General features: G+C 31.3%; 1 protein-coding gene across 3 annotated transcripts in view; it reads right to left on the bottom strand.

Annotated features, from left to right (window-relative positions):
* Nucleotides 1-808: 808 nt before the first annotated feature.
* The window catches only part of LOC132715469 (palmitoyltransferase ZDHHC8B-like), a 37,100-nt gene continuing 14,706 nt past the window's right edge, over nucleotides 809-23,202 (bottom strand). Inside the window, exons 4-9 of one of the 3 annotated variants that reach the window (XR_009623688.1) lie at nucleotides 22,823-22,995; nucleotides 19,613-19,715; nucleotides 18,921-19,012; nucleotides 15,243-15,375; nucleotides 2,093-10,046; nucleotides 809-2,061 (exon numbers count right to left, since the gene is read on the bottom strand). Coding sequence is in view for 2 of the 3 variants with exons in the window: in XM_060698472.1 (XP_060554455.1) it covers nucleotides 9,156-10,046; nucleotides 15,243-15,375; nucleotides 18,921-19,012; nucleotides 19,613-19,715; nucleotides 22,823-22,995 (1,392 nt within the window). In the remaining variant the exon portion in view is untranslated. Of the gene's footprint in view, nucleotides 10,047-15,242; nucleotides 15,376-18,920; nucleotides 19,013-19,612; nucleotides 19,716-22,822; nucleotides 22,996-23,202 lie in introns of all 3 variants that reach the window. The other 2 variants (XM_060698474.1, XM_060698472.1) reach the window with 2 other exon arrangements.

Raw genomic sequence — 23,202 nt, 5'->3', positions numbered from 1 at the left:
TATTTAGAAAAGTAATAGATCCAAAGATATGAATTTGTCATTGCATGACCACTGAACCTCCCAACTCATGTACCATGAATTTTGTCTTAACTTGACCACTGAACCTCCCAACACATGTGCCATGAATTTGTCATTGCATGACCACTGAACCTCCCAACACATGTGCCATGAATTTGTCATTGCATGACCACTGAACCTCCCAACACATGTACCATGAAATTTGTCTTAACTTGACCACTGAACATCCAACAAAACTACCATGAATTTCTCTTGACATGATCACTGAACCACAAACACAAATCTATCAGAAAAATGCTACTTTAATCAAATTCTAGCTATTGTTTGGCTGTAAACTCTTAACCTGTTGAAACAGAAGTTTCTACCATCAGTTTAGTGCCAGGTCAGCTATAACATTGGTGAAGGCAGGCTATGTTGTTTGCTGTTTGAACACTGAACCAGCTGGAGCTAAAAGTGATCAGTATATAGGCCTGAACATAATTATGTGCAGTTTAACTCGTCGTCGGATACCCACGGCCGAACCATTAACATTGATTGCATGTTATGTGACATGTTTATCAATTGTGGGTATCCGACGATGAGTTTAACTAGACTACTAAGGCTCTATTCTGTTTGTAGCTTATCTCCTTCATTTTGATATCGGAATCATTTTAAACATTGAATAGACTGTTCAAAGCAGGACAAATTCTATACTATACAAAGCTGCTGGTGTGCTGTAAATATAACTCCTGACATGATACTGTCTGTATTGGGAATAAACTTCTGAAGTGAAAAACAACATAACAATTCCTGGTTTCTTAAGTTACTTTACTTCTTTTATCACATTTTTTTTTCTTCATTTTATTAAAAAATACATTTAAAACAGTACATTAAGAATACAACAGATTTAAAGTAATAAACTAATACACTGTACAAGTATTTACAGAATACATGGCTACATAAAAACAAAACATAACATAATCATGCATCCTGTTCAATTAAACATTGAGCCGCACCATGACAAAACCAACATAGTGCGTTTGCAACCAGCATGGATCCAGACCAGCCTGCGCATCCCTGCAGCCTGATCAGGATTCATGCTGTTCGCTATCAGTTTCTCTACTTGTATTATAGTTTTTAAGCCAACAGCATTGATCCTGATCAGACTGCGTTGATGGGCAGGCTGGTCTGGTTCCATGCTGGTCGCAAACGCACTATGTTGGTTTTGTCATGGTGCGGCTCACAAAATCATACATCCTGTTCAATTAAATATTTTACAAAAATACATGAAATTTTGTCACCTATACATGAATCAGTATTATCTCCCCTTTTATACTCCCAAAATTAAAAACATACCTTTATTATCTCCCTTTTATACTTAAAAATGGTACACATACACTTGTGTATACCAAAATTATCTCCCCTTTTAAAATTACTTTTAACAAAAATAAATGAACCTCTTATTCTCGATATAAATTAGCAAAGGCAATTACAGAAATGGCACAAACAGGTTTAAACAGCATTTTTCTTCACAAGTTAGTAATAATTATCAAGCATTAATTTCCAGGAATTTCATTATGGATTAAGTGAACATAAAAATCCTAATCTTTATGTAAAATAACTTAAAAATCACCCTTGTGAACAAATGATTAAATTCTTATAGTACATCAGAAGCTCTCGTTTCTCTTCAGTATATTTAGGAAAAATTAAAAAGAAATAATTCAATTCTTGATAGAAAGGAAAGCATACTAATTTGATTTTTTATTATACACTTATCTTGATAAAATTATGGTCAAATTGGTGAAAACATTAATGTAGTGATATACATACATTTGTATTTATATAATGAAACATGTAATATAATAAATGTTGACCATCTGTGGCATGTAATAAATTTACAAATTTGGCAACCAATAATCATAGTGTTATATCACATACATTTTATCAAGGAGTGCTTACTGATATTAAAGGAAGATTTTTACTGCTATTAGATATTTGATTTAAATCTTTACAAGTTAGTGGGGAGGTGGTCAAAGCAAAAATATCCTTACTATGTATGTTTACCTTACTATGTAAGTTTGAAGAACAAATTAACAACAGCCCCTTCAAGGAATCTAGGTGATGTTCTTTACTCCAAACAAATTTCATGCTCTCCATTTTTTTTTCACAACTGATTTTGTTGTCCAATTCTGAATTTTCAGCTCTCAATTTTTTTAAGGGATTTCAACTTGTTTATCAAGTATTATGACTATGTGGTCAGACGGCACAGTCATACAGGCTCAGGCCCGGCTGTACACTAGCAGCAACATGTGTTATTATCTATCGCCACATAGAGTTAAAGTGTTATGTAGATTAAAACTGATAAATCAAACATTTATGACCATGTATATCCAGGAATTCCCAGGTTAGCAGTATAAAGCCCTGTTAAAACTAATCGTGCAACCAAAAAAGGCAGCTAAAACAAACTGAGGTATAAACACAATCAACAAGCAGTAACAAAATGTTTAAAACACTTTTGATAATTAAATTTTCATATATTGATTCAGGATATCTACCTTAAAATATAATACTTCATAAAATTAAAAGACAAGTTTACAATGCAGCATTCAATTTGCTAATTTGTACCTATAATGTGTTATAACATTTGTTATACACAAAACACATCAAAATTGCACACCTTTTAGTGAATCAGTTTATTCAGAATAATTCCCTCCTTATTTAATTATCTTCTATTATTCAATGTTATAAAACTCCTGAATTCCCTATGGTTAGCTTAAATAAACTAATGTGCCCTGCTTTAAATTTCAGAAATCAATTATCTGAGTTAGTAAAATCACTTTCAGTCACTAACAATGTACAGCAGTCAGTATATGAAGTTACATATAATAAGCATTATGACTCAACACAGGTGCATGACACGGGCATATCATGTCCAAAACTAGCACCAGAAATAAATCAAATTAAACAATTTTACTAAGTATATTAGGCAATTCAAGAAAGGATATTAAGGTGTTTTAGGTATGGGCTTTAAGAATAGAATTACTTAAAAATAATAAATACAAGGGAAGTAAGCCAGATCTGTTGGGATACAAACCGAAAGCAAAAGTAAGAGTTTTACTATTTTATTTATGAAAGGGGTCAATACATACAGGGGGTTAAATCATACCTTAGTCTAAGTTCCTATGTACCTTAATATATGCTTCAAATTAAAACATCAATAGACCTATAATGCAATGTGCGTTATGATTAAATATCTTCCTCAAAGAGAATATTCCCCAAAGATATATTTTTTATATCTACCTGGAGCACATAAATATCACACTCGGGAGAGAATATTTTCATGACAATATTTCTCATATCACCCTTCTTTATGTAAATTTCAGCATATTAAAATAATATCAGTGATGTTAGTTGATATAGTCAACCCTTAAACTGGTATATTACCCCTCAGCAGTATGTCAGTTCTCAGGCTGACAATATTTGAGCCGCGTCACGACAAAACCAACATAGTGTGTTTGCGACCAGCATGGATCCAGACCAGCCTGCGCATCCGCGCAGTCTGATCAGGATCCATGCTGTTCGCTATCAGTTTCTCTACTTGTAATAGGGTTTGCAAGCGAACAGCATGGATTCTGATCAGACTGCGCTGATGCGCAGGCTGGTCTGGATCCATGCTGGTCGCAAACGCACTATGTTGGTTTTGTCATGACACGGCTCATTTATAAAAACTCGAACAGCCATGTGTAATTTATATAATACATGTCTATATATCTATCCTCATTAGGCTAATTTCAGAATTAGTACCCACACAGCATTCAATGTCACTCCCTAGATATTAGTATAATAATACTTTAAATACATCATATTAATAGAGGAAAACACAATTTGTGACAAATGATGATATATTGTATTTATATAACAGATTCACTCAAAAACTATGCCATGTTTAACAAAAATTGAAATAATTATTTCATTGACACAAAGTTGTTACCCACAATGAATCATATCTAACAAAATAATATTAAGCTGCAAAATATTTTTAAAACAGATTTTAAGAGGCCAAGAATTCTGTCATTTGGCTGACATCCCATTCTTTACAAAACATCCATAAAGCAGCCATTTATGAAAAGCATATTTTTCTTTGAAAGTTTTTTTTTTTCTAAAAAAATTGAAAACATTTACATTAAGAATAACCAAGAAATTCTGATAAAGCTATAAAATAAATAAAATACACCTAAGACTTGGAACAAAATACAGGTAATTAATCAACAATTTATTGTTGCCATTTTTATGATCAAGTTAACAGATAACAATTTACTGATATGTAATTCTAAACTCTTTAATTAGAAAACTAGTAAACTAAATATCTTATCCAACTTAACAGTAACTGATTACAATTTATTTTCCGTCATCAATTTGTATACATGTAATTTACTTGTCCTGTTTTGAAGTTTGAAACAGTTTGAACAAATTCATTTATGTAAAACATCATAGCATCAAAATATTAAAACTGCGGCAGGAAATGCCAAAAAGTACTGGAGACCTGTCACATTGAACTACCCTTAATAACAGTAGCTTAGTTACATCTTAACGACGGGATAATTCAAGCATCACTGGACAATCAGTTTATAATACAATTTAATTTGAGCCGCGCCACGACAAAACCATCATAGTGCGTTTGCGACCAGCATGGATCCAGACCATCCTGCGCATCCGCGCACTCTGGTCAGGATCCATGCTGTTCGCTATCAGTTTCTCTACTTGTAAAAGAGTTAGTAAGTGAACAGCATGGATCCTGACCAGACTGCACGGATGCGCAGACTGGTCTGGATCCATGCTGGTCGCAAACGCACTATGTTGGTTTTGTCGTGACCCAGCTTATTTATCAATAAGTCAAATTATTCAAAAGCTTTGTCAACATGCTATAGGACATGACATCTTAAAAATCATGTTATCAGGTACATTCATGTTATCAGGTACATTCATGTTATCAGGTACATTCATGTTATCAGGTACATTCATGTTATCAGGTACATTCAAACAGTAAGCTAAATTCTCAATACTAACCAACAATAAAATGAGATCTATTCAGAGAAAAAAAAATCTATGAAGTTTGTAACATCTATTTGAAATAAAAGAGGGAACAATCGAGAAAACAAAGTAGTAATGGACTATTTGAATAGATAAACAAAGTTTTCAACAATTTCTATACTGGTTTTATATTAATAAAATTGGTGTAAAACTACACAATGTATGTTTTCTCTTTCACTTCATTTACAAAATGTTGTTATTTAGCATTCCACAATTAATAAACTATTAGGCATTCCTGATTTCATACTTTTGGAATTTTTTGGCTATAATGTAAATTCAAGTAAAATTTCTAAACTAGCTACTTCACAGAGTTATCTTTTGTAATTTAATGAAATCATATCCTGAAAATTGTGGCTTACTATGGTTTATTACCCAAACTTATTCCAACATAAATTTAATTTACTAGGTTAAATCTATTCAATAAACAAGAGTGGCAGGAAATTGGATCTTGAAAACTGTTAGAAAATTCCCTTTTTTTATTACACAATTGCTCGAAAAATAAATATATTCTCTTAAAATAAATATAAATACTTCCTATATTGATACATGTGACAAGCCTGCATTTTTTTGTGTAAATTAAAATGGTAAATTGATAAAGTCCAATATTTTCTAACAGGTCAAAAACTGATTGACACAGAATTGCTTAAGCAAGTCAACATTACATGAGAGAAGGTAGAAATGGATGGGTGTGGTGCTGTTGTGTTATAATATGCTCCATGGCAGCCTTGCATTCACAAGAAAATTATTGTCTGTGATATTTCTAACATTTGATTACTTTGATCTAAAAATACACTACATTTCACATTTCCTATTAATCTACTCTGCATGATTCGCCATATACAATGCTTGAACATGGCTTAATGATGTTTGTGAATAAATCAAATAATAGGAAATATTCTTACAAGGCTATCTTACAATGTAAATAATAAATAATGTTCGTAATGGAGACACTGATTAAGTAGCTGGACCACTTGCAGAAATGAATTTATACATTGATGTAATGAATTTCTTATGAGGATTTCTAACATACGAAATACAGCATATCATGTGACTGAATATTTATACACAATTTTGTTGGTTTTTTTGAATATATAGAATTATATACATGTGTAAAACAGGTGTCATGTGATGGATATAACAAGCAGATTAACATCATAAGTTTAAATGGACTTATCCATCTTTAAATTAAGACAAAACCATTTATCAGTTTAGGTAAGTGAACAAGAAAGCAAAAAATAAATACTGACTTAAGAACAGCGAACAGTGCAGACAATGATCGGGGCTACAGGCACAGATATGTCCGCTGATCTTGGTCTGCACTGGTCACATGGGTAGATTCTTCGGTTGCCAGCAGACAAAGGGTTTAAGGCCGAATACTTCATAGTCAAAACTCAATAAGCTTTACCATTTCTTATCATGTACAGATTGTGTAATGGTATTGCCATTCTTTGAATTGCCATCTGTTTAGCAGTGATTAAGCATTGACCCTGCTTCATTTGTCTAATCGACTTGTGCTGCTTTGAATGAAATTCAGTGTCAAATTAATAAAACCAGGTAGCCAATAAAACTCCCCAGTTAGACAACAAAAACATTGACACCTTCTCTACAGAGCTACCCATTCTTTAGATATAAACTTCTTCTAAAGGTAAAGACTTCACAATATATTTTACCTCAAGAGCATGAAATCTCAGAAACAATCCCAAACGGTGTTGCTTGGAATAGGTTGAACTGTATGTACAAGCTGACCATGCTGGTAAGTTTCAAATGTTGCTTATGTTCATAAGGTGAAAGAATTTTTAACAGACAACTGTAGTGAAACTTTTTAGACTGTTAAGTATACAGGCCACCCCACCCCTAAGGCTCTTTCCTGGTGTGGATAAGGTATTTTAACTACCAGTATGAACTTTTGGACTGGAATAGTTACAACTAGTTGAATTTGTGTCTTGTCTTTTACATGACATTTTTTTTTTGAAGTATGACAGTCTATTAAATTCTTTTCAAATGACAAATAATTCCTATACCTCCTTTAGTTTCCAAAAATTTACAAATGATTAAAAAACTGTTTCGATACACTTTATATTTGATGTGAAATTTACATGATAATAATATAGTAACGAGGCGAGTTAAATTTTTATTGTTAAGGTGTAAAATCTAATTCTTTTTCTACATGTAGTGGCGTTTCCTGACACACAAAAACTGACTTGGCAAAAATGGCATACCTAGTAGATCTATTTAACCCATCAGTATAAATTAATTTCTGTATTTTTGTCAATTTATTTACGGATTTTATTTTTAATGTTTCATTAATTAAGTATATGACTGGCAGTGCTTTGTACTAATTATGACAATTTCTTTCAATGAATGAAACAACTCAGAACATATAAAATGATGAAGAGCAAGTAAGAGGGAAATTTTAAATATTTAAAAACGAAATAGAGATAAGATTAATTTGGTGTAGTTATTAACAAAGCAACAGTTTATTTTCTAAAAGTATTTTTTTAATGTTTTTTTTTGTCTTTTTCTTGTGAACATCCTCTACAGTAAGAAAAATGTCCAGCATATTTAAAAGTGTTGATGAATCAATATTAAAATAAATTTCCAGAATAATAAAATCATGCAACTAATACACAAAATAAGCACATGTCTAAACACTGATCAATCATTAATTTAAATGCCATATAACTAGCTTTACTGCCTAATTTGTCCTTATACTTGATTAAAAAAAAATGTGTCTTGAATACAAATTAGAATATTATTTTGTCATAAAGTTAAAATAACAGTTATGCTTGACATGGCTATAAATGAATTTTTTACTTAACTTGATTAAACTTAAGTCATTACTAAGTTTATATTCATTTGTTATTTTCTGTTGTCTCTAAAATTGTTATTTTGTCTGAAAGTCTCTTTCAACAGAAAGTTAAGGAGCAGGACAACATGTTTTATTATTTGAATAGGTTTGCAATTTTAAAACCATTATAAATCTAATAAAAATAAACAAAATGCTTTAAAATCTTAGAAGCACTGTTCCAGGAAAGTGGTATCAAATATTCTTAAAACATAATCTTAACACTTATTGGTTATTATGAAGAATGACCATCAAAACAATAATTTGTAAAACTCAAAACTCAGGAGCATAATGTACCATGATAAAATCAGAAAAAAAAACAAAAAAGGAAAAACAATGATTATAAATAAGACTATAAAATGATACACAGAATCCCTGAAAGAAATCAACTAGAACTATAAACAGAGAACAAGTCATGTGACATGGAATGCTAAATCAACACCAACTATACAATCTTTCTCCACCAATCATGCAAGCATTAAAGCATCTATACATTACTGTTTTATTGATTTAAAAATTAGGTCCAATATTATGAAAACTGTGGACCAGTCAAAAAAGAAATATTCATTTGACCAATCAGTTGCTTTAATTTTTGACTGGTTTACTATCTGAAGTTTCATTGGTTATCTTTACTATACACAGACTGATATAGACTTAGAATTACTGGACTTACTGGTGATAAACAATCACTATCAGTTACAGCAGAGTAAAGCAGGCAGTTTGAATTTCAAGTTAAATTAAATCCAAGAATACAACCAATTTAAGAAAAAATAATTTCATTATTCTATTAACACTTTCTATGCAAAATTATAAAAGAAAGTGACCTTAAACAGATTTAGGCAACAAAATGTTGCCAAATAACATGGATTGGTGCAGAACAGAATTATCAATTAATAAGGTACTTATTTGACTGTTTACAAAACATTATTTTTACAATCTCAGCATAACATTTCTGTTATAAAACGTCGTGTTACAATAAATATCCTGAACTTATACATAGCTTTAAAAACTAACTTATCAGCTATCAAGATAACAAGCTTTTAAAAGAAACAGATAGGTGAAAAGGCTTAAGTTAAAAGCAAAATTATTCGATAATTGTAGACCCTTTAAAAAAATAAGAATTGTGCACTTGAATAGTTTCAAAAACCTTACACATACTTTTGGATAATATATATTTACAACATCAAAAGAAACACTATAATTTAATCTCAAAGTTCTTATTTTACACAGAAATTTCATATGCTGAATCGTAAACACTTTTCTTTTTTTCCTCCCGTCGTTGTCTCTCTTTCTGATCTTTATCACGAGTCTGCATTATTTCACTCATTTCAAGAGCTTTCACGAAAGACATGGGTCTTTTATAGTCAGGGTCATTTGGATCACCACCAGCATCATGTGAATATCTATTCTGATTGGCTGGATAATTATTACCATATCTATTCTCATTGGGTAACGTTCTACTGGTTCCCTGTTGAGGATAATGCTGCTGGGCACCACCTCGTTTATCTAAAAATTCATTAGATCTACGTGTCTTTTCGTCAGGATATCTATTATATCCTTGTGAACTAGTTTTTGATTCAACTGGCTTTCTTTCTAAATCCCTGAATCTTTCCTCACTAGAACTTCTAATTGGATAACCATTTAACTTCTGTGACCTTTGACCATGACCTCTTGGCTGGTCATGATAAGGTCTTGCTTGCCCAGGTCTGGGCTTAACAATACCAATATTTGATCTATCAGCCCCAGGGCTGTTAATATTAAGTCTACCTTTAGGAGGTTTGCCACTTTCAGGTGAAAAATCTTCAGCCACTGCTAAAGGAGGTTTAGTTGGTCTATTAAGTGATGGGTGGGAAACTTGTTTTGGTCTTGGAGAATGATCATACCGTATGTCTCTTCTTCCAGATACCCGAGGACTACTGCTGCTAGCCCTTGTCTGCTGGTATGTGGCACCTACCGGCATGGTCTGCGAAGGGTCAAAAAGATTTGTGTAAGAGGCAGAATGTTTCTCTTTAGATGAAGCAATATCAAGGCTAACACTGTCCTGGGACTGAGTAGACGTGAAGTCGCCATCATCGTAATCATCTACAAGTGACAAACGCATTCCGTCGCGGTCCTGCCGTGCAAAGAAGGATGGGAATTGATTAGAAGAGACAAGGCAGAGCGAGATATGTGAGAACACACACCAATCTAAATCACTAGTGCAGCAAAATTAGAGCAAAATTCAACTAACTCACTAATAACGTGCATTTTCTTAACAAAAACAACCACAAATATATTCCCCAACACCATTTGGTTATATGTGGATTTTGAGAAAAAGACACAGGGTAATAATTGGGCGTGATCATCTTCAAACTGGTGTCATAACTCCCTGTGAAAGAAAACATGACAATTAGTAATACACCATCACCTTGAAACCTGTAACTGTCAACATCTTTATCAGCTTTAGTTTGTATATAACATAATCATGTTCCCCTTTTGAATTCAAATCATTTTACTAGTATTTATATTTTATATGATATCACTAATCTTGACTAGCCATTAGCATAAAACCTGGTTACACTGCATCAATGTACAGCCTAGTTGGACTCTTCACTTCTGGCATAATTCAGATGTTACTATCATCAACAGCACTCAAAAGACTTAATATCCCAAAGTTAGGTTTTAGTTTTAATACCTAAATTTAATTCATCAAAGTAAGAAACATTTTCTAAATCGTTCTGTCTGCCTACTGTATCAACTAACACTAACCTTGTTAAAAATAAAGAGCAAAAGACTTGATGTAAAAACAGTTATTACCAATTTTTTATGTTATACATATTAAAACCAAGGACCAAGCCCTTCACATATTATCTTAGTCAGCATTCTCATGCTACAGATTAATAGCTCCAAATTTAGAATTATAATATCTCTAATTGAAATGTAAAGAATGCTATCATATCAGGCGTTCCAATATTGACTAGAAGTGCATGCTGTAAAATGCTGACAGTTGCAGATTTAGCATATAAAGACGCTATAAATACATCAAGTAGCAATTATTCAATAACACACCAATTATCATGTGATTGTTGTCTTTCTCATTCTCAATTTATTATTCCACTAATTGAACCCACAGTATAAAATTTACTGTAAAAAAGTTAATATTGTAATTAACTGTTACATACTGAGACATTCTTGAATTTTTATTATTGCATACGTAAGACAATGCTTATTTTACTTATATGTATTTAGTAACAACAGTTGAATTCTACCTTTAATGTGTTCTCCATATTTATATTAAGTATAAAGCTATTCTCTAATACAGTCTCTGTTATATGTGAATCAATAATAATAATCTAAGTACATAGAAATTTCCAATTTAATCATCAAAGCAGTAATTGATAGAGGTATTTTTTCGTGACAAGCATAAATTAAAAAAATAAATTCAAAACTTATGAAATAAGCTTCTAATATTTTTCACACAGATTGTTAGGAAATTTACCTAACCCTTTAGTTTATTAACATTAACATGTTCCCTATCACACTAATCTTTTTTTTCAATCATTGAACTTTTAGTCAGAAAAAAAACATATTGATTTCTATATTATACAGATGTGTTCCTAAAATTTGAACTGTAGCCATACAAATCTACAAAATCAACACTCAACTGGGTACAATTTGGTGAAAAAACTACAATGCAAGTTTGAACTAATTAAAATACATGTACAGTATAAAGATTTCATTGATTTATGTACATGTAGTATTGTATACAAGATCAGCATGTTAAATTATGTACCACAAGTGACTGGCAAAAAATTACAATGAAGGAGCGTTGATGAATTTCCCAGAATTGCTTAGTAACGACATTAAACAGTTGTAACTACAACAAAAACAAACCTATAATATGCATGCAAACTGAGTCTAAAACATGCAAATACAAACATATAATTGCAAAGATAGCAGAATTCAAAACTATTTCTAAAAAAAAAAAAAAAATCTAAAAAGAAAATTCCAAACATTTGCATGCTATTCTTTATTTTAATTAACAAAATCTGGTAAAATTTAGAATTACTTCCGGAACAAAAATATTTTCAGGCAAATTTTAATTAAATAACCAATTCTTTCTCATATCATAGAGAAAGTCTGTTTACATTTTCTGTCTACAATCAAAATCTATAATTTGCAAACAATTAACAACCAATCTGCTATCAGTGAATGTTTAATAACAGACTGACAAACCAAACTGTTTTAGTTTAAAATTCTAAACTAAATTACATGTACTAAATTTAGACAAAATAACAAAAATATTTTAAGGCCATCTCTATCTGACAAATAACTAAATGAGCCGTGTCACGACAAAACCAACATAGTGGGTTTGCGACCAGCATGGATCCAGACCAGCCTGCGCATCCGCGCAGTCTGATCAGGATCCATGCTGTTCGCTATCAGTTTCTCTACTTGTAATAGGGTTTGTAAGCGAACAGCATGGATCCTGATCAGACTGCTCGGATGCGCAGGCTGGTCTGGATCCATGCTGGTCGAAAATGCATTACGTTGGTTTTGTCGTGACGCAGCTTAAATATTTTTTGAATTAAATTTCAAACATAAATTTCTTACATGTGGTTTTCAGTAAGGAATTATTCTCAAGGATTTTGTGGTTTTCAATCAACAAATCCAATTAGCATGAAAATAGAAATTCATTGAAACATTTCTGTGCACGAATATTTTCAGTAAAAACATGGCATGTGACATCAAATAATTTAATGAATTCTATTACCAAAAAAAACCCCAAAACATATGAATTTAATACATGAGAATAGCTCCTTGTAGCCATGGAAACTATTCTTGAAATTAAACTGTAATTCAGATTCCGAAATAGATGACAATTTTAAACCATGTCTCAACTTCCCTAAATTATAATAAAAATAATATAGCAAAAACAAAAATAATCCTATTGAGGTAATCTTGTTTTAATAAAATATGTGAAAACACTTAAATAAATAAATAAATAAAACATTTTGTTTTGTCATTCTGCATTCAACATTTTCAAACAAAAACATTTTTGTACCAATTGACTGGTCAACAGACACCATACAATATTTGACTATTCACATTACTTTAAGATTCCCAAGGTTAATTAACTATTCAATCACAATGCTTTATCTCCAAGATGAAAAAAAACAAAACAACATTGATAGTAAATGGGTGAAAACTATGGTTAAAATACATTATAGATATACATGTACTTTAAAAAGTACCCCACACCCCCAATCCACCCGGAAAAAAATTATACATATTTTCATTTTTTCCTATTTGATATTAAAAATAAATCAAAAATTATAAATAAGGACAGGGAGATTGATCTTTTTTATCAAGTAAATATTAACCAACAGAGTCCAACAATTCTAAGAGTTAAATATAGCATTTGAAATTGTAAACTCAGTTAAATGTGTATGGTGCTAGAGATAGTATTGTATGATATCTACTGACCTGTTTTGATTCTAACCCCAAACAAAAAATACAAAACACACAATCACTTCAGCTTAACAATTCTAATGTTAATCAACATTCACTTCTATGTTTAAATTAAGAACAAGAAGGTTTTGTTTTCTTAAGGTAGTAAAATATCAAAGTTCACTATGCATACATCCTTAAGGCACTTTAATCTAGTAAGAATACACAATTTCAGTATAAGTTACTTGTCAACAATTAATATTTTAATGTCTAAAAAATTACTTATTCATCTGCAATAACAAAATGGCAAAAATTACTTATTTATTGGCAATGCCAAAATGGCAATAAATAAACCAATCATTTGCAATGCTAAAATGGCAAAGAATGATAATTTCATGGCAAAGAATAAACATATGATATCAAAGATTTTGTTGAGTTAATAAAAGATTGTCAAGCTGAAGTTCTGTACACTTAAAGCATAAGCATCATACATATAGGATAAATGAGGGGACAATTTCGGCAACAACAACAACTTCTAGAAATACCATCTCTGAAACTAAATAAAACATGCTACATTCATTAGACATTAGGCATCATAAATAAATAAACACATTCTCTCACCATAACTAATAAATAAACCAAATCATACTTCAAAAGAATTTCTACACAACCTGTCCAATAATTAACTCATCTTACTGTTTTTAGATTTAGCTGCACTGAATGGACTTAAAGTGATTTATTTTGCATTTGTTAAAACATTAATACAGACAGTTACCTAAACCCATGCCATTCATGCTTGAAGAAACTTAAGATTTGCTATTTCATCAACTTCTGCAATATTTTATTATGAAAACATTTTGTGAAAAAAAAATTAAAAATTACCCTGCTTAAGTTTTGTGATGGACTTCTTCTTCTGAAAGTTTTGCTTGTGGAACTATGGAATAATAGTTTAGGTGATTTCAAAATTAAAATAATTATCTGGACTACAAAGATAAGCAGTCTTGTTCCAGCCATACATTTTTTTTATATAATACAGGTCATTCAATGCTGGTTATGACATAAAGTATGTTTTTGTACTTAAGTTAAATGGTCTGACAAAATCTGCAGTTATCAGTTAAAATTTATTTATTATATACACGTAAAATCTTAGAATCAAATAAACCAGAATTTGTGATATGAAAACCTGAAGGCAAAAGTAAAATGGGTACCAATATTTCTTGAATTTTGATTGGCTTAAACACTTTGTATACGATGCAGTATATACCAGTGCATGGGGTCATATTTATATCATTCAGGCTATATTCTCCCATATATCCAGTCAGCAACCTGTATATAAGTAATAATTTATATTCAACAAAATTTATTTGTTTCTGTATCAACAGTTTAACTTTAAGATTTATACAAATTTAAAATTCTAGCTTTACCGTCCTTGCTTTCTGGAATGTCCACTTTATTCACAGTATACATATCCTAACTAGAATGATGCAATCAAAATTTCATGTTGAATAATACTGTATAAATACATCAAAAATGCAAAAATAACTCCATTCAAAAATGCAATTCATATTAATTTAAGAAACAAACAGTTCTTTCTTAATAAAATTCTGTCTATTATTTCTTATCACACAACTTTTAAACATTTTCCCTATCAATCATACATTACAGGCAATGGTGAAGACTCTTAAACAATATTTGATGACAGATATGATGAACTAATAGGTGAAAAAACGAGTTTTTTAACAAAAATTCAAGCAGGCTTGAGCAGTAAACTTCTATGACAACATTCATTGAACGTGATGTAAAAAGGGGGAACATGATGTAAGAAGGGGGACAAGAGAAATATAAATATAAACTACAGTGAAACGGGTTTCAGTCTTACATTTTTCATATTTCTTTTAACACCATTACTACTAGTGTCAGCATACACCTTCACTTCTTTGTCAGCTGCTATATAAGTTACCTTGGCCGAGTCTATCTGTATAGTTCTAGTTTTACGTACATAAGACTTTAATCTGAAATAATAAAATAATATTGTGAAACCTGTAAATCTAGACGCATTTCTGTAACACATTAATTTTGTTCTCCACTGAACATGGAACTTATAACTATCTTTTTCAGGTCCCCCCCCCCCTTCTTTAATTTTAACACAATTTTCTTATTACATCTCAGCGCTTACTGTGGATAACTAACCAATAATTACCAATTTTCCCACATATGACTGACTACTTATCCCCACATGATTTCTGAAGCAGAGTTTAGGACAAGTGACCATTAGACTCAATGTATGAGAACAAATGTCACAAAAAATAATTGTTTTTGTCCAAGAATCGAACCAGTGACCCCTGGATTACTAACCAGAAACAACCAGACTATCATTAAGAGATCTCAAAATGATGAAGGCACTACTACGTATAAAGTCAGGTCAGCCTGTCTGCCAGGCTCTCTCTATCATGGTATTACTAGACACTTTATTTTTAGCACTAGCAATTAAAGAGTTGAAGAGCATATCAACCCCTCTTCTCTTTCATGTAATATGATTATTTGTTTAAATTTCAAGACAGTGTCTGTTGTCAATGTTATTGTGATACCAACATAAATTCTTGGAAAAATGTTTTGATGACCTTGTAAAACTTTATAAATGAGTAAGCTTTGCCTACACCTGTGTAGAATTTGACAAGCAACACAAAGCTGTCAAAATCCTTATAAAAGTATAGGAAATAATATTGGTTAACTATAAACATTAAAATATACTAAATTGTTAAAAGTAACTGAAGCTTTGATAACATCAGCCTCACTTTGAACAGGTATTTTATAAATAGATGTAGTTAAATACCAATAGGCTTGTTCCATAAACACATGCACACAAAAAACTTTCTTAACTTACAGATTAGATAATGATTTACGAGGGTTGTTCAAAAGGTAACAGGAATAACAGTCTTATGTCTTCGTATTCCATTAGATTTTGAATATTTTCATATGCACCGCAATAGTTAACTGTTTTCTACAACTTCAGCATAAGTTTACTGAATTATTGTCCTAAATGCGTATTCTCTGTGATATTGAATAACCATGGTAACATGCACCAGGCGCAACACATCAAAAGTATTTTGCCACTAATTTGAACTTTCAGTTTATTCATTATATGATGTATTTTGTCCGTAATATTTCACAAACACATTTTATTATATTAAAGTGACATTTTGTCCAAATTTGACGTCATTCAGACAAGAAATGGCTAAACTGTAACGTTTTGAACAGCAGTGATAATAGCGTTAAATGTAGAAAAATGAAGTTCGTTGAAAAACTTTAAATGTGTGCGATCGTTAAATTTTGCCAACAGATAGGCCATACTCCTTCAGATACGTATGAAAAGATTAAAAGAACACTCGTTTTCAGCTTCGGAAAGCAGTTCAAAGATGGTAAATATGAGATCACAGACAAGAAATGGTGATGAAGAAAGCGGAAAATTGACAGACGTTAGAGACGTCGATTGCAAAAGCGCTACAAAAGTATCAACGATATACAGTCCGCTAACTGTCCGGCATGTTTGATGTCTACATCGGGTCTATTTTTTCAGTTCTGAGAAAATTATTGAATAGGGGATTTTTTTAACACTATTTTATTTTATTAGATATATATATGTGTGTTATCATTGAATAAATTTGATAATGATACACGGTAATTACTGATATCATTTTCTTCGATTTTGTTTAATAAATGATAACCTGTGCTAAGAAGAAGAGAATATTTTTCAATTAATAAATATTTTTAATATACAATACATAATCATATTGTTTTAAGAATGTAAGATGGCATGTGTAAATAAATAATACAAGCAATTATCATAGTATTGCAAGCAATCCATAAGTCCCCTACCGGTTAGAACCCCATCAACATTCTGAAGGGCCATTCACTAATTTTTCAATTTTTCTCTATCTTAAGTAAATTTGTTGGAAAAGTTCTTTAAAAGTGATCACAGGAAACAGTTTATATGAACAGACAGACGGACTGAAGGACACTCTAAAGTTAATATTTGAAACATCCCTGTTACCAAAATATAACATTTTAAAAGCAAAATTCTTAAACAGGAGATAACTCTTGAATTAAAGATGCAATTTCATAAAATTTTTCAGCTCTTTTTGACTAATCACAAATATTGTTATATTTGCCATGTTTTATGCCTATTTGTTGCCAAGGCAACTGATATTTTTTCAAAATAGGAAGAACAGATAAGACATGCATAATCTCAAGACTGCCATCTACCCATATGTCAAGTTTCATAAAAATATTTCCAGTACTTTTTGAGTTATCACTGGATTCAGTTTATGTGTAAAATTTGCCATATTTTCAGTCTATGTGTTGCCATAGCAACCAGAATTTTCAACATAGGAAGAAAAGAAAAAGACGTGCATAATCTCAAGACTGCCATCTACCCATATGTCAAGTTTCATAAAAATATTTCCAGTACTTTTTGCTTTATCACTGGATCCAGTTTATGTGTAAAATTTGCCATATTTTCAGTCTATGTGTTGCCATAGCAACCAGAATTTTCAACATAGGAAGAAAAGAAAAAGACGTGCATAATCTCAAGACTGCCATCTACCCATATGTCAAGTTTCATAAAAATATTTCCAGTACTTTTTGCGTTATCACTGGATCCAGTTTATGTGTAAAATTTGCCATATTTTCAGCCTATTTGTTGCCATAGCAACCAGAATTTTCAACATAGGAAGAAAAGAAAAAGACGTGCATAATCTCCATACTGCCATCTATCCATATACCAAGTTTCATAAAAATATTTTCAGTACTTTTCAAGTTATCGCGGGATCCAGTTTTGTGGACGGACGGACTGACGGACTGACAGACGGACAGACGGACGGACAGACGGACGGAGGGTAAACCTAAAGTCCCCTCCAGTAAACCGGTAGGGGACTAATAAATAACATTAACATTATATGTCCATGCCCGTTAAAATCCCAGGTTATTCAAAATCACGAGATAAAACCGAAAGTTGCCGGCCACCGGGCATGTTTCGTAGAGAGAAATGAAAATGTGATTGGTTTTTTTTTGGCTACATCTCCACAGATGAATTCTGGTTATAGATACATGATTCAGACATCTAGAATACTGAAGAGAGTAATATCAGAAGGAATGACGCTGTTACATTTTGAATTTATTTTGCGACGTCATGGACGTCCTTTATTTAATTATTAGCGTGCGCCGGGTCGCGTACCTCTTGTTATTTGTAAGTTTCACAGCATTGTTGTTTTTAAACATATTGTATTGATTTTTTCACTGTATATAGATGACATGTTCCGATATTTGTTTTTTGTAAACTCGTGTATGTAGATAAAAATATGTGAGCAGTAGAGCTGCAGTCCTATTACTTTTTGAACAACCCTCGTATTTATCTAATGAAAAATATTCTTGTACTTAAGTAAGAGTAATGGTGTTTTTAGATACAATATTAATATTAGTGTAAACTTTGATCTTTCTCAATACAGAATTAAATTTCTTCATTATCAAAAAAATAATAATCAATACATATAAAACTTACATTGGCCATGTGGGTCCAAATAAAACATAAGAACAGTTTTTAGAACAACCTCTTGTAAATGGATTATGTCCACCTTTAAATTTCCCTGTCACCTAAAAGATTATAAAGAAATATACATGTATGTTATGAATAACTTTATAAAACAAGACTGTAAACAGACAAATGTTCCCAAAGTTGGACCAAGTAGAGCTACAATCACCTTTGACCTTTAGATAATACCATTTTCTGAGGCAATGTCAGCGGTTTGAGTAAAAAGTATAGTGACTGACTGTAGAGACAATGTCATATTTTATCTGACAACTAAATTATATGTCCATAACAGCTGCAGAGATCATGCACAAATCCATAAAATATGGGTAATTTTTAAAGTTATTAGAATCTTTTAGTTGAAATTTCACTTTAACTATATGATATACATGTATTATGTTCATTGTTGTAATAAAGGGAAGTATAAATTTAAAGTCAAAACATTTTTGTCATTATACTTGACAGAAATATGTTCTCTTGTTTGGAACTAGTGATGGTCATGGTCACAAACAAGTATATAAAGTTTCAAAGCAATATGTCAAAGTGTATAGGAAATAACTTGGGTGGTATGAAAAACTTCACCAAAATTGTGACACAGATGCCTGGGTGTGTAGATCCCTATTTTATAAATATAATAGTCAACCTAAAAAATGTTGTTTTTTTACCTGTTCATTAGTTGTACGACCACGGGAAACAAGAACTATATGAAACCCTGTTAATCCTCCAACTGGGATTATCAGAAGTCCTATAATACACATAACTACTATACTGAAATATATAAGAATAACATAATTATAGTAATCATCCAACTGAAAATTATCAATATTAGAAAATCAAACCTCAGTACACAAATGCAGTGCAAATGTTGAAAAATAGAAGTTGTGTCAAACATATGAGAATACTGTGTTACACAAAAACAAATTATTCTTTTTATATCTAACATTGTCAATGTTTAAGATATCCTTCTTTTCGCAAAATTAAAAGCCAACAAGAGCTGTTGGTAGGACAACTTTCTTAGGGCTTGGTAGTAAAAGAGCCTTGATAATGTAAAATTTTCTGAGTTAATAACAAAAGGACAAAATTTTTCTATCCATGTTACAGTTATAGGCCTTGGAGAGAGTCCTGTTATGCTCTCAAAGAAGAGTATAAAATTTCAACTTGTTTCAATAGAATATGGAAACATCTGAGGTGGTATGCATACCTAAATGTAAATTCTAAGTTGAAAAGGGGCATAATTCTGTCAAAGTGCTTGATACAGTTACCTCCTCCTGTCTACAGGTTATGGTCATTATGGTGAACAAGTGTGCAAAGTTTCAAAGCCATATATCAATGAACTTTGAAAATATATGAGGTATTACAAAAACTTTAATATAAGTGGTTACGCCGACGCGGACACCGACGCTAGGGTGACTACAATAGCTCTACTTATTCTTATCAAAGAGTCAAACTAAAAATTACATTATTTCAATCCAAGAATGTCATCAACACATTGGCAGTATGAATTAACACCCCCCACCCCTCCAACCCACCCAAAAAAACAAGAGCTGTCACAGGAGACAGCGAAGCTCGACTAATAAAATACTGGACGCAGTAACGAGGACAAAACTATGAAAGCAAAATCAATTATGTATAATTATGTATTAAGTTATAGTAAAAAAATAACATTTGTTAACATAAATTCCAAGATCAAGGGGAATAATTCTAGAAAAAGTCATGCTAGAGTTATGGACCTTGCCACACAACATTTGTGTAATGATAAGAAATATATATTTGAAGTTTGAAGTAGATAGATTAAAAAATAAAGAAGTTATTATATTTCTTAAAGAAAATCCTAAGTTCAAAGAGAGATAAATCTGTAAATATTGCTTCAAGAGTTATGAACATTGTCACATAAAATGTAATTGATGATAAGGAATAAGTATTTGAAGTTTGAGGTAGATACCTTTAAAAATAAAAAAGTTAAAATAAAAAATAACATTTTTCTAGTAAATAAATCTAAGTTTATGGGGAGATAATTCTTGCAATATTGGTGCTAGAGTTATGAACCTTGTCACATAAGATGTGGATGATGATAACGTAAATATATTTGAAGTATGAAGTTGATCCCTTTAGAAATAAATAAGTTACAGTAAAAAATAGTATTTTTTGAGGAAAATTCTAAGTTCAAGGGGAGATAAATCTGAAAATATTGGTGCTAGAGTTATGAACCTTGTCACATAAGATGGGGATGATGATAAGGTACATATATCTGAAGTATGAGGTTGATCCCTTAAGAAATAAAGAAGAAACAGTAAGAAATAGTATTTTTTGAGGAAATTTCTAAGTTCAAGGGGAGATAAATCTGAAAATATTGGTGCTAGAGTTATGAACCTTGTCACATAAGATGGGGATGATGATAAGGTACATATATTTGAAGTATGAGGTTGATCCCTTAAGAAATAAAGAAGTATCAGTAAAAAATAGTATTTTTTGAGGAAAATTCCAAGTTCAAGGGGAGATTAATCTGAAAATATTGGTGCTAGAGTTATGAACCTTGTCACATAAGATGTGGTTGATGATAAGGAACATATATTTGAAGTTTGAAGTTGATACCTTAAGAAATGACAAAGTTATAGTGAAAAATATTTTACTGCACCAAAACTTTAATCTAAAATCTGGACGCGGACGCCGACGCCGGGGCGAGTAGGACAGCTCTCCATATACTTTGTATAGTCGAGCTAAAACCCCACTCATTTGTTTTGGTTTAATTGGGATACATAACTACATTATATTTCACAGCATGAATTTTCTAATTTACTTGATTGATTATTAAAAAGAAAATCTTAATCTTGGTTTTAGTTTAAACATAATTTACAAATGAAAAAGCTCTACAAGTATTGAAAAGATTTACATTTTCATAAAATATGTTACATATTTATTTCTCAATATCATTTTCCATTATGGCCTTCCATCACTTTAAATATTTGAGCTGTATTTTCAAAAGCAATCAGTCAAGTGCATTAGGTAGCATATAGAAAGGTTTTTGCGCGATGGCATTGATTTAATCTAACATCTAGAACTACAAATCAATCACCTAGTATCTAAATGCCAGGAATTCTCCCCCTCTGTCTATAAAAAATAATGATGCAAACAGTATTTATGCTTCTTTAGCCTATAAAGTTACATGGACATGAACACTATTACATATGCTTTGATTTCCCACAAGAGCTATAATTCTGTTACATTTTGCTATAGCCATACACTGATGTTCAGCATGTGTAGAAGACAGAGTACATTTGCATTAGGAGACAAACAAGACAGCCTTCTTGGCCCTATATCGCTAGTCTAAGTAAAAAAACACACACACAAAAAATCTTCCCCTGTCATTCAATCTATAGAAGAAGGGAAAGGCTTTTTTATTGCTTAAAGTGTATGGTTCTTAAGATACTGAAAAATGGTAATCTGGGTGTTTCCTTGAGCATGGTAATCTGGGTGTTTTCTTGAGCACAGAACTTAACACTTTTGCTTAGTACTGGTTAGTTCCAGGTACAGAGTGTTTCAATAAGCATATAGATTGCAACACAATTGACAGATTAAAACTTAGTATAATTATCAATTTAATATTAAAAATATTTTATGAGAGATAGTTTTATAGCCTTTAATGGCCTAACATAATTATAATGGACTCAAATTTCTGCTGCCAGTATTTTAAAATCTTATAAATAGCTTCAAAACTTACATTCTTTATGGAATTTTGAAATTTAGGAAGAAATATGACCATTTTTCATGCGGAGTTTTTGTTCAGTCACAGAAAAATGACACTTGCCAATTAACAAGCAGTGTTGAGCTTAAATATCTTGTGAAGCAATAACAAAAGAAACAATATTAATACTTACCATACAATATTTCCTATAAGCGCCAAATTGTCTTTATGATTAAGTACATGTAGGAGACTTAATGTAAACAAGGACACCATTAAGGTGCTGAGTGATAACAGGAAAAGGAAAAAATATCTGTAGTTTCTACGTCCTATACAATTATTCACCCATGGACAGTGATGATCAAATGTCTGCAAAAAAAAAAAATGAAATAAAGAATAAAAATATATGTTAAACAAAATGTTTTTATCTTTATAAGGTAATTATGTTCTGGATTACTATCTTATTACATGCTTTGCAGAAGAAAGTAAAATTCTATTTGATAATTTTCACAGTGAAATTCTATTTGATAATTTTCACTATAGCCAGACTATATTTGAATGCGGATGAAAAAAATA

This window comes from Ruditapes philippinarum, unplaced genomic scaffold (genome assembly GCF_026571515.1).
Source record: "Ruditapes philippinarum isolate M1 unplaced genomic scaffold, ASM2657151v2 ctg791_1_1_1_1, whole genome shotgun sequence".
In the NCBI taxonomy this organism is placed as follows: Eukaryota; Metazoa; Mollusca; class Bivalvia; order Venerida; family Veneridae; genus Ruditapes; species Ruditapes philippinarum.
The sequence above is the reverse complement of the archived record's forward strand: the minus strand, read 5'-3'. Positions and strand labels throughout refer to the sequence as shown.